The 13,202-nt window shown below is 35.3% G+C and overlaps 1 protein-coding gene across 4 annotated transcripts in view; it reads right to left on the bottom strand.

The window, feature by feature from the left end:
• CACNA2D1 (calcium voltage-gated channel auxiliary subunit alpha2delta 1) overlaps positions 1-13,202 on the bottom strand; it is a 359,850-nt gene that overhangs the window by 39,247 nt on the left and 307,401 nt on the right. Inside the window, exons 16-20 of one of the 4 annotated variants that reach the window (XM_050986216.1) lie at positions 10,551-10,619; positions 8,907-8,981; positions 7,572-7,646; positions 4,373-4,429; positions 466-537 (exon numbers count right to left, since the gene is read on the bottom strand). In XM_050986216.1, coding sequence (XP_050842173.1) covers positions 466-537; positions 4,373-4,429; positions 7,572-7,646; positions 8,907-8,981; positions 10,551-10,619 — 348 coding nt within the window. Of the gene's footprint in view, positions 1-465; positions 538-2,861; positions 7,083-7,571; positions 7,647-8,906; positions 8,982-10,550; positions 10,620-13,202 lie in introns of those variants that run through there. The other 3 variants (XM_030237746.2, XM_050986223.1, XM_050986228.1) reach the window with 3 other exon arrangements.

Raw genomic sequence — 13,202 nt, 5'->3', positions numbered from 1 at the left:
AAAATCAGGAACTGAAAAATATACAGAGGAATTAATTTGCTGTCTACACTTAAACTTTGTTTCGTTTCTCAGTTCCTCTTCTTGCCACAGGAACAATCTAGCATTAATAGGGAAATACTTTTAAAATATTTCAGGTAAATATTCTTTAAAAAGTGTTATGTTTTGAAAAAGTTTTCTAGCTTCCTTCCCAGGAATTGTTACTTTAATGAAGAATTTAAGTAGCAATCATGGTGTTTTTCAAAATGAGAGGAATATAATACATTGCTCCTGTCTATAAATAATGCAGGGATTTAACTTGTCTAAATGTAATTTCATCTCCACATAAAGTCATCATCTTAATAAATTTAAAATTCAGATTTATATTGAATTAGATACCCATTAAAAATCCAGAACATTCATTGCTTAGCAGTTATGACATGGTGAAATACGAGCAGCAACAGGCACTAAGAATCCAGGGAATCTCACCTCCACTTTAATATCATTTTCCAATTCAGCATCTAGAAAATCCAGCGTAACAGGTTCCTGGGATTTAGGATTCTGAAGCAGAAGACATTAAATGATCAAATAATAAAAACAGAGTACTTTAATATTACAAACCACTCTAATCCCTTCAATTTTAAATTAGCCTACTTTACTGGGTTTACTTACCCATCTGTTTTAATCTCTTGTAGCATTACTAGTGGCCCTTTCTCATTTATTTTATTTTGTTGAATAGAGAGGCTAATTGAAAATCAAATTAATACTAATTGCCAGTGTTTGTCCACAGCCTGTCATGTATGGGGCTCATGCTGAGGTTCTGCTCCCCCTTCCCCTTCTCCTGGTATGACACAGACTGTACTGCTTTGGGAGGAAGCAGGGGAAATGAATCTTCCATTGATGTCTTGCCTCCAAAAAAGGAGAGAGAAATTTGGGAGAGTTTTCCACCCTACCAGTAAGCTGGGCAACTGTTGGGTGGAATTTTGCCAAGAGCAGACAACGCAGACTTGCTGATGTGAGGTGGGAATAGACTATGGTTCAAGACTCAAAAAGGCAGCAATTAAAGCCAGTTATTTGGAGTTCATAAAAAATAAACCCCTCCTTTATTGTCAGCATTGCAGGACTTCCCTGAACACCTTGGAGTTTCAAAAGCATTTCTCTTGACATCAGTACTGTTATCTCAGTTTAGAAGATGGAAACCTGTAGCACAGAAATACTGAAACCCAAGCTTCCAGACCTAAGGAACATTGATGATGTCAACCCTCAACTGTGGAGCACAGAGAACTTTGGTGACCTACACCTGTAAAAACCCTGGCCCCACAGGAGTGCTGGAAGACCACTGTAGCTCAGCTGAACTAGATCAGACCACCCTCCAGCCCTTGCTGCTTTCTCAGATGCAGTCTGCATTCACTTGGCCAGAGCCATTTTCCATATGAATTGTCAGAATCCAACTTTTTTTCTGGAAATTTTGCCTAACCTCCATTGACTTTATATTGTGTGTGGTATAAAAATCATCCACCCTCATCACCCAGTAGGGTGCACCCCCCCTTAAAGCAAGTGCATTTTTTTAGAACTAGGAATATGGGGATATACTACTTAATCATTTAAATCTGACAATTCAGAGTAGAAAATGGAAAAGAATAACAATTAAGAGATTTCAGCAATTCTCCTATAGTGACAAAGAGACTAAAGGTGGACTAAAGCCCCTCCCTTCAAAATTACAATTATATTCCTCATATTTTAGCAATCTCTGGCAAAGCTAAGTGACACATGTACATGTAACTGTTCTATCAAGGAATGAAAGCATGCTTCATCACAATACATGTATTACTGGAAGAAAGTAATATCCTGAACAAAGGGTAAAGGATGCCTTCATGTAACAGTCTGGAGTACTAAGAGCTTAACAGTAGCCCTTATTTTCAAGATTGTAATATAGAATAGTTCCAGAAGACAAAATATTATCTCTTCCTTTTCATGAGGTCAAAATGCACATGTCTCTGACTATACAGAATCATTCTTGTTCTTAACAAGACTTACTGTCTGCCAAGAGAAAAAACATAACATTTATTCTCAGGAAGAGAATATGTACTGAAAAAATTGCAGACAAAGATTCTGGGTATTTCTTTAAAATATTTACTGAAAACTTCAAGAAAGTGTTTGCTTTTTTATTTACATATAGCAACTTCAACATAATGGCATTAATGCTCCCTACTAATTCAAAATTATTCAATTATTGCTATGCAGTTGCTTTTCCCTCCCAACAAATCCACACTCTCCAAATAAGTAACAAAAGGCTAAAATGTAAAAATAAATAAAAATTTATATATCTTACATGCAATGGATAATGAATAGCATGGTCAAACCCAAACAGCATGCATGAAGGCATTGGCATGGCAGAGGAGGCATTTATGAAGTTCACATTCCATTCCAACACACAAAGGAACAGAGAAGAAAATAAATGGTAAAAAAAAAAGAAAAAAATATAAAGCCATCACATCAAATCAAGGTGAATACTTATTTCAAATGATAACCTGGGCTAGTCATAGTCAAGGAGTCCCAAAGACAAAATAGCAAACTAATTCTGTAAAAATTCAATTATGCATCAAATGTTCTCCTTTTTAGATTTATATTATATCACTTCACATTTCTTATATCATACTTATTAATCCCTTTTAATAGGCAAAAAACCTAATAATGTATAAATGCATTCTTAGATGTGCCTGAGGCACAAAGACAACCACTAGGAGCTAGAACAGAAAATTCCTACACTGCTACTTAAAGAGGGAAGACTATTTCCCCTTTATGTCTCTTTCCCCCAAGAATGTTTTTACCAGTATTTGGGCTCCATAATTTTTATTTCCAAGGTTGCCATTTACTGGGGTTTATTCCAAGCCACGAAGAAACAAACTTACAGTTCAGTTTGTTCTTCTCTTTATCCAGTCATGCCTGCAACATGACTGGAATAAGCACACCACCACCACCACACTCAGCAGCACAACTTAACAAAACAGAACAGAAGTAAATCACCAGCAATGAAGCATGCAAACAATAGGATTGCAATCCATTTTCAGCAGGACAAATAAAGGCAAGGATCTATAATTTCAATGACAACTCATGAAGGAAACAAAGAAAGAAAGAACTGGTGCAGCAACATAAAAAAAGTGAACTAAAATGTTGTTGTGGTGTGTTTTGGGAGGTCAGTTCTCATAAATTCAATGGAGGACCTTCTTTGCTGTGTTGCAGGAGCCTAGTTCTTACTCATACCTGCAGTACTAATGAAGACAAAGGTTATTAGGCTTTTAAAAGAAGTGATGGGAAGGAGTCAGCAAAATCCTGGGCCACAGAGGTAAACTCAGGAGCATCTGGAGTGGATGGGAGCCCAGAGCTTTTCCAGTGCTGCACCTCCCTGGGCAGCAGGCAGTGCCAGGCAAACCCAGCAGCAGCCAGACCACACCAGGGCAAGCTGAGGAGCCAGGTGTGCTAAGGAAACCAAGATTTATTTTTTTTTTTTTTAATTCAGTGCTGATTTATCCAGTGCACAAACAAAAACCCCTGCTCTGATGTGGCCTTCTACACATGTTATAAACACAGCCACCCAACACTTGGTGAAATCACTGAGCTGGGTCAGGATTTTACACCATGTTTTACTGGTGTTGCTATGGAGGACACAAGTTTTGCATTATAGATTCCCATATGTGAAAGAAATCAAACTTGATATACTGGGTTGAAGTTTACTATTTTTCTAGTTCCATAGTTAATCTATTCCTTTAGTGATTTTAAAGTTTTCATTAAGTGTTTTCTGCTCAGGAATTGCATTACAGAAACATGACTAGTTACACTGTTCAGGCTGATGGCAGTTAATTCAGTTGGGTCTGCTAAATTGAGAAAATCCCACATAAACAGCAGATAGAATATATTCCCTACTCTGACTCCCCCATGGGAAAAAAAAAACAAAAAACAAGAACCTGAACAACTCATATTCTGTAATTTTATGCAGCATACACTGTACAATAAAACTTGGCAATAAAGTCACAAGAATTGTCCTCTGATCTTCTCTTGACTTTGGATTTATGCAAGCAAAGCCAGCACAAGTAGTCTCTTTTTATTTCCAGTCTTCAAATTAATTTCAACATCTGTAGAAGAATTTTTACAACACGACTCTAATTAGCACCTATTAGTAAAGCATCATAATTTAATGGAATGCCCTTTGCTACAGCCAATAGCATGTTTTCTATTATTTAAACAGGAAAGGATGCAAGCTTCATGCTTTGGAAGCTGTTTGTCACAATAAACAGTTCTCTAGTTAGATTTTTCCTAGTAAGCAGGGCAGAAGCTTTCTAATTATAGTTCCAGGTCTATGCATTCTAATGCACTAATCACCTCCATCCAAAGTTACCTGCACATGGGGTCTCCTTTTTCTCAATTTAACTTTTGGTATGCCCACACCAATTTGCTGAAGTAACAAAAAAGCAATAATTTATATTTTTGCACCATTAGTTAATAGCCTTCTCACAGAATGGAAGTGTTTTCTCAACATCTGTGCTGCCCAGTGCATGTTTACTACTGCAAGCACAGACAACCCCTCACCCTGATCACGAGTTCTGAGCTCTCTTCCAGAACTGCACACAGTTTTATGGTGGGGAAACAAAAATCAGACATATGTTAATGTGAATAAAATTAACTCCCTGTCACATACTCTGATAACATAGGGAATGAGAAGAGCTCACTTTTTGTTTGCTTTTATATTTGACCCCTAAACCCAGCTCCTCTTAAGTTTCTTAAATAACCCTAAACAGTAAGAAAGAATATTGGACCTCACTGAAGGCATATGGAGTTTTAGGACTGTCATTAAATGGGTTTTGATCAGAACCATAGTAAAAATAAAGAGAAGGATTCTAATCTCTAGAATAGATTGAGAAATAGAATTATTTACTGTTTTCAAAATGGAATTAAGATTAAGCTTGTTAATACATGCTTAATGGACTCACTTCAGTGACTATGTTTGTTTGGGGATGCATCCACCTGTCCTGCCCCATAACAGTGGGAAAAAAAGATATCCATATATGCAGACACACACAAAGAAAATTGACAATAAAACATAAAATTAAGAACTATAAAAAAGTGGCTAATTACACAAACATAAAAATGGTTTAAGCTGTTAAAACTATATTGAGATGCATTTTAAAAATTTCTTGTTATGCTTTGTCATATTTTAATTTATTTCAGCAAATAAGAACATGATGAGAAAGGTTTAAATTATTTTACTATGCTTTTGAATTTGTTGTTTGTTGACTTTTCTCAGTTGTGCAAACAACTTTAGAAACTTCAAGACAATTTCTGAAAATAATAATTGTGTTGAACCAGTTGTGACTTGAGGGAATAGATTTTCAGAAGGAAAGCAGAAGACATTCAGAAGAAGGAAGCATTGGGAGTGTAAGAAACCCTCACCTCTTCAAAGGTAAAGACGTGGTTTTGTTTTATTTTGCAACTATTGAAAATATGCTGGCAAAAAGGGTTAAAATGTTGTTTGTTAATAAGTTAACAGCTACTGGGAGGTTCAACTAAAATTAATATGACATGTTAAAGAAAGTCCATGAATTCTAAATATATCTGTCTTTGTTGAGTACCTTAGTTTTAAACTGTAGCTCTTGTACCAGTCTGAATAGCATGCACCACCCCACAGAAACTGGGAGTGGAAAAGTCTAGTCTGTGTAACTGTTAATAACAACAATAACAACAACAATTCAAATGCTTGATGTTACATTTAGACATTGTTCTACAACATAACAATTATTACTTATAAAACATCCTGTTTTAAACATACACTAAACCAAAGTTTTGAGCATTAAGGGAAAGCATCTCTGGACTTCCATATCCTTTTAAGAGGGAAACTACACAGAGAAGCCATGACAATTAGTATCCTAATAATCCATCTCAGTTTGCCTAGATTTAGTTGGGATGAGCTGAGTTTAAAATAGTGGGTTTTATTCTTCAATGTTGTGAGGCAACAGATCAGGAAAACAGCACAAATGAGATGAACAGAGTCCATATCCATCAGTATCTCACAAGATTAGGTCTAAAATAATATTATTGCATTGCTTCTTTTTACATTACTCCTATGAATGAAAAGACAGTTTAATCTGCAAAGATAAATAACCCAATCACCATCATCTAATTACTAGTAACCTCTAATTAAGAAAAGATTGGGTCAGTAATGATGCAGATTTTTGCCTCTGAAAAATTCACCAAAAAAAAATAATCAAAACTTCCATTTTTTAAGACATGAAAATCAAATGCAGATATCCAGAAACTGAAGTCCTGCTCAGTTATGAAGACTGTATAAAACCCTTCTTTTCCATGGTTTTCCTTTATATTTTTGAAGTGTCTTTTAAAATAAATCAAAAGGGATATCTCATTAAAAGTTACAGTCAAGTTATTCTTTCTCCTCTTCAGAAGCACTTTTTTCTTTCTTGTGTCACTTGGCAAAAGATTTCAAATGTATTAATTACTTCAGCAAGAAAATAATTCAAATATTCAGAGAGCTGACTTCTCCCAGATTAAGAATTAAATTAGTCACTAAAATATGCAGATGAATTCTTAATTTCTTCTTCTGTCTTTGGCAATTAAAAAAGTTATTTTAACTTTGTCTTTTATATAATATAACCTTAAGAATTCAAGAGACAAAGTTCACAGAAAAGACGTAATTAAAATATGAGAATTTTCAAGAGGTCCACCAAACAGGAGATTGTTTCACATGGAGAAACCTTTCATTAAAACCAAGATCAAAGTTCTGATTTCAGAAAAAAAAAAAAAACATCCATTCATGTTGAAATTTCTCACCAGTGTCAGGGAGTTATTTAAGAAGATACAGACAATGCCGGATTCTCCACAAGGTAAGGACTACAGTTATTGGATAAAGGGCCAAACTGAAATATTTGGTTTCTATTTTCCTTAAATTTGATTAAAGTTGTGTCCTAATCATATTTAGAAAAAAGTATCATGTTTAAACATGAAAGACCTTTCTCAAGTTAAACTACTAAAAATCTTGTGTTCTGGGAAGGGGTGCTCAGCTAAATCCATCCCAACTCTGAGATCAGGTTTCAGCTCTGGTAAACAAAAAACAACCAAATAAATAAATACAACAATTCAAGTAAAATACATTATGTTTTCCTCTGATTTCTTTGGTTTTGCAAGCATGAAAATTTCAATCTTTTAAATGAGAAAGCATCACAATAAATAGGTGCATAAAAACTTTAAGATTGCTTCAAGATTCTTCAAGATTGCTTCAAGATTCTTCACAACGATTATACTGGTTTCACAATGATATTAAAGGTACCACTAATTGTTTTAATGTTAATAGGTATTTTAAAACATTTCACATGTATAAATATGCATTCAAAATATACATTTTTTAAATTAATAAACAAATTCAATACAAGCCAAAGCTGGTGGATTTGGATGAAGCCATAGATGCACCACAGATTTTCCTAACACCCACAAAACTGAGAATTTTCACTATTGCTGTCCTGTACCTTCTGATTTTTTCTGACAATATCTCCTTATTATAGAGAATTAAATTAGAGGGTGTTTCATACCTTTGGTTGGAGATTTGGATGCAGGAGCACATACCCATTAGGATCAATTGCAAAATAGTATCCATTTGGACAAAGCTGAAAGAAAGAAATGAAGTTTAGCATTATATGGTTTTAAGAAGAAAGAGTAATTAATGGCTTTCAAGAAATGCTCACATTGTGGAAAACACACGCCTCAGGCATCATGAAGTATAAGATTACTAACACAGACAAGATAATTTCTTAATTTTTCCTCCTTTAGGATCATAAACTTGGAGAATGGTTTAGGCTGATGAAACCACTGAAGCTCAGCTGGTACAACCTCTCACTGAAAGCAAAGCTAACTTAAAAAATAAAGTGCAGCTTCGAAGTTGGACTAGGTTTAAATTCATTGAATACCTCCAGTGGCAATTCCACAACCTCTCTGGGCAGCCTGCTCTCTTTCCTTAATTTCAGTTGGAATTTCCATTGCCACACCTATGCTGCTAGCCTCTTTTTGAGGGCCATTCTCTCCAGAATTCCCATTAGCTAACCCTTAGTCTCCTTAGCCCAAGTGCTTCTCTGTCAGCTTTTTCCTGAGTACCAGGAGACCCTCAGCCAACTCAGTGGCTCTGCACTGGGCCTCAGAGTATTTATTGTACTGAGGAGATCAAATTTGGACAGTGTACTGATGCAGATGTTTGCTGCACAGCTGGTTTTTACTGCCAGGGCACACTGCTAACTTATGTGCTGTGTGTCCTCCACCACGACTCCCAAGTCCTTTCCTGCCCTTTGAGGCAGCCTGAGCTGTGGTGTGGGATTACTCCATTCTAAATGTAGGACTTTGCATCTGCCTTCAGTCAAGCTTGTGATGTTCCTGTTCCTCCTCAGCTTTTGTTTTCCACAGCACCAGTTATTTTCATAAAAATTCCACAGCTAGATGTCTAGGTAAATAAATCACCCATACTGAGTAGGGTACAGACAAACCCTACTATATTAAAGAAATTTTCTATAAAGAGCTGTCCTAGATAAATGGCAAATATTATCAACTGAAATGATTGTGTACTCTAAATTAAGAAGCAAACAATTAGCTAAAGAGCAGTGCTCCAAGATACAGGAAGACAATTACTTGTAATGTATCCCCCAATTAAAATCTGACTTTTACACAGAGCACCCTGATGGACAAATCACACAGAAGCACATATATGGCTGGAGAGAAAACCACCAGAAAATGAACAACAATAGAAAAGAATATATGAAAAGAAGCCTGCTGGTACTTTGACTCAAATCCAGTCACTGCAGTATGACCAGTGAAAGAGCATGCACAGAAATCTCACATTAAACACCCACCATGGGAAACCCCCCATGCAAGCGGCTTACCGTGAATCGGGGCGTCAGTTTTTTGATGTCCTCCAAAGAGACATCCACCCCCATTACTCCAAGAATCAGCTGATTCTGGCAACATTCCAAAAGGTTAGTATGTATTAGAAATATTTGCAATGGAGAATAACTGCAACAGTCAGTAAATTTGTATTTTTGCCTTCATCTCTTTTTTGACAGATACATTTGTGAGGTTGCCTATTTAGTTATGTGTCTGTTCTGAATATTTTAAATTATGTCAAAACGATCCAAAAGAAAAGTTAATAAATTTAGGAGATAATATAGTGTATGAAAATTATTTCTGAAGATGGATACTTTCCCAGATTAAATAATGTAAGAACAAAATAGCTAAAAGCAAAAGTGATACAATAATATTGCCAGTTATGCAGATACTAAACTACCAGCACCAGCACTGAGCTACTTTTCCTGCTGAGGTTGGGCAGCTGGTAAGTGAGATCTCAAAACAATTAACTCTTTGGGCTATAGTATAAAGATTTATGAAAAAATAGTCCAACACAATAAAAAAACCCAGTGAATAAAAGAATCATCAGCATTTGAAATCAGGGACTCATTATTTTGCATATAATTTATTCTTCTACTACTGAAAAGGAGGGCAGTCATTTACATAGTGTGACCTGAATCCCTTCTCCATATTAAATAAATTTGTAAAATTTGTTGGAGAAGAAATCTTGTAGCCTATAAATAATTCAGGTAGAGATACAAACTGAGCAGATTTGAGTTCTCTTCTTGCTCCTGTGTACTAGATCACGTCTGTTTTACTTCTCAGAAAGACATCCTTTGATAATCAGCAGTCTGTCACTTTGGACAAGACTCAGACAATTCCAGGCATTGTCTTTTAGATAAGATTTAGTAACTTTTTTTTTGTTTATTGGTTTGTTTTTTTTTATAAAGGAAGCTAAGAGAACTATTCTGAAAGTAAACTAAAGAACTGGCAGTGATCAAACCCTCATTGATTCATTCTATATAATAGCTGAGAAACTCAATGAAATAATATTTGGTCTAAATTTCTGTATATTTTGACCTGACTGGAGTACACCAAAAGTACAATATTTTAGTACACATTGCTCAAGCATATTCCAGGTCTGTTTTATATTTGGTGAAGAGGACACAGATTTCATGTCAGACAGTAATAGGGATGGGCAATTTTATTTATTCGACTCTTAGAATCTAATCTAAATATACAGTGCTCTTTTCCATTACAGTTACTAATTATGTACCAATTTACATTTTCTACATCATTGCCTGTTACCCTGAAATGTCATAGACTCAGAGGTTTGCTAGAAATTTATCTGGACATTATTTCTTAGAAAGGTCTAAATAATATCATCACCTACTTCCCATCTTTTGAGCACCTAATACATTCTCACTGCCACTAGGGCTCACGGATAGACAGTGGAATGTCACACCCTGAAACCCAGAATGACAAAAAGAGTAAAAGAATGCACTGCATTTTCTTATTCCCAGGAGGTGATCAGGTAAGTAGAAATGACCCCTTTGTTTCTGATGTCCAAGACAATTACACTGTAAAATACTCTATGGAAATACACATACTTCAAGGCATTTAACATTTAATTTAATTTATACAAATGCTATATTTTTTTTTTCTTTGAACGAAAAGCTTACAATTTTCCCATTTTGTTCCCTTGTTAGATTGAAGACAGGCAGAGTTCCTGTAATCACAAGGCCCAGCTCCTAAAAAATAACCAGTAAAGAAGGGAGAAAAAGACTTTTTAGTTGAAAAGCAAATGTTAAGCCATAATATATTAGAAAAATGGAAGAATGTGTGCAGCTAAGTAATCACTTTCAGTTTTTGTAAAAAACAATTACTTTCAATTTTGTAACAGTAAGAAAATAATACTTCACTGACTTGATGAATAGAAAGTTGAAATTATGATTTTTTGTTCTTATATTGGAAGGATTAATATATTATTTTTTTAAAATAGATGACGGTCAACAACTTATGATATAGAAGTTTCAAAAACCTAAATGTTATGAAAACATATTTGCAGCTACAGTATCCACTATGCAAAAAACTATGGATACTAGAGAGGAAAAGGAAAAAGAAAAGGAAAAGGAAAAGGAAAAGGAAAAGGAAAAGGAAAAGGAAAATAAAGCTTAGAAATAGTAAATTTCAATTTGGAGTCATGGTGCTTTGTGTTTCCAGAGTCACCTTCAATGTGATGGGGCCCTCCTCTCCTGGAGATGGCTGAATTCCTGCCTTTCCATGGGAAGCAGTGAATTAATTCCTTGCTTTGCTCTGTTAGTGGGCACAGCTTTTGTTTTCCTATTAAACTGCCTTTGTCTCAACCCACAAGTTTCCCCTTTGATTGTCTCCCACCAGTGGGGGAGTGAGTGAGGAGCTGCACTGGGTTTGGTTGATGGCTGGGGTTAGACCACAACAGGTATATATCACACACAGGAAAAACCAATAGAAAAATACAACACATAATTCCTCTACTTTTTCTGTCATCACTACTTTGAGTGGTGTGCAATAATGTCTGTCATGGGCTTGGCAAAATCAAAGTCTCCTCTGGCACTGAGGCAACTGAGGCAAGGAATTTGCATTCATTTGAGAAGATACACAAAATCTGGTTTTCCTTTAGTAACCTTCACAAATCACACTGAAAATAGGATTCAGAACACCATATGTTCAGATAGCCAGGACAGTTTTGTTTTCTATTCCAAACTGTCCATAGGGAGATTTCTACATTGTTTTATGTGATTGCTTGAGTTCCATTTCAAACTTTTTCCCTTCATTTATGCTCACTCTCCTTCTAACTAGTTATTGAGGAGTCTTATCTCTTTTCTCCCTTTGTTTCACTTGAAAAGAAAAATAAAAGCTAGATCACCATATGAATGCACTCTGGTTAATCTGGTTTCTATTTTCCCAGTCTAGTAGCACCTTTTTGAATTTTAAACCATCCTTCATGAACTTAGATTTGTGCATCAAATGAAAGGTGATGACGTCAGAGTTAGTAAAGTTACAAGCAAAGTGAAGTGAATATTTTAGGAAAATAGGAGAAATAGGGATGAATAAGTAGAGGAGACATTATTTAGAAGAAGCAATGAAAAGATACATAATGAAAAAGGAGGGGGATGTAGTATGGGGGATAACATGATCTCCCCACTATAAGTAAAATAAAAAGGAAAAAAAAAGAAAAAAAAGGTAAAGGTAGGAAGGATAACAATTCTGAATAAATTTTGCCTGTTAAACCTAAAAGTATCTGAAACTTCTGCAATCATCTTGAAAATGAACCCAGAGATACACAGAAATAGAATCTGAAGGAACAGGCCTATGAAAGAGCAGTGAATTGCTACAAATACATCAAATTACTAAAGACAGTCTTAAAAGCCAGACTGAAAGGAAAGTTCCTCTTCAGAATTTCATAACCTGAATTTATGCACTAATGTGGCCTCATGTAATACACTTTGCATTACTTTAATCTTAGCCACAAAACAGTCACTGGATAGTAAGAACCAAATTATAGGAATGATTCCTGTAAACCACAAGCAGGAGAATTGTAAGCCCTACATGAGGAAATTCTTTTAGGGAATTTAAGATAACAAACCACTGTGACAACTTAGACACATTCCCTTGTACAACCAAGAATCAGGTTGGAGGCTTCAGAGGGGTTAGATATACCTATGCTTTTATAGTCTCAACTGTGATGAAAAAGTCCACAAATTTGAATCTTTACCTCAGTAATTTAGCTTTTGTCCTACTTTATTGACATATAATTATGTGTATATATATGTCTGTATGTACATACACAAATATATGTATATATAATCATATTCTAACAAACACATATGTGACACATGAAGGCAGAAAACCTTGAAGGAAAGACTGAATGAACCCACTGAGTATATAAAGCAACACAAGAGATGCCTGCAGGTGTCACTTATTCTACTTGACTAAACAGATATCTATTCCTAGTTACAAATTTATCTTTGGCTTTACAACAGGATATGTACAGAGCATAAGAACTTCTGTCATCACATCCTTTGTGCTTCCAGTAAGTTCCTCAAAAATAACAAACAAAACATGGTTAAGGAACTTCTGGACATTGAAATTTCAATGAAAAACTAGTTCCTCTGTGTCATGCTCAGCAATATTGACAGTAAAAATTATATGTTGATAAAAAAAAATTCCAGAACTGCTGACTGGAAGATGTGCATTTTGACACGACATTAGGCGACTACGTGAGCTTGGATAAATACGTGAGTCCAAATCACCATCTTGCAGTAAATTTTGCCCGTAGGTTATTCAGAGCA

This window comes from Serinus canaria, chromosome 1A (genome assembly GCF_022539315.1).
Source record: "Serinus canaria isolate serCan28SL12 chromosome 1A, serCan2020, whole genome shotgun sequence".
NCBI classification, from domain to species: domain Eukaryota; kingdom Metazoa; phylum Chordata; class Aves; order Passeriformes; family Fringillidae; genus Serinus; species Serinus canaria.
The sequence above is the reverse complement of the archived record's forward strand: the minus strand, read 5'-3'. Positions and strand labels throughout refer to the sequence as shown.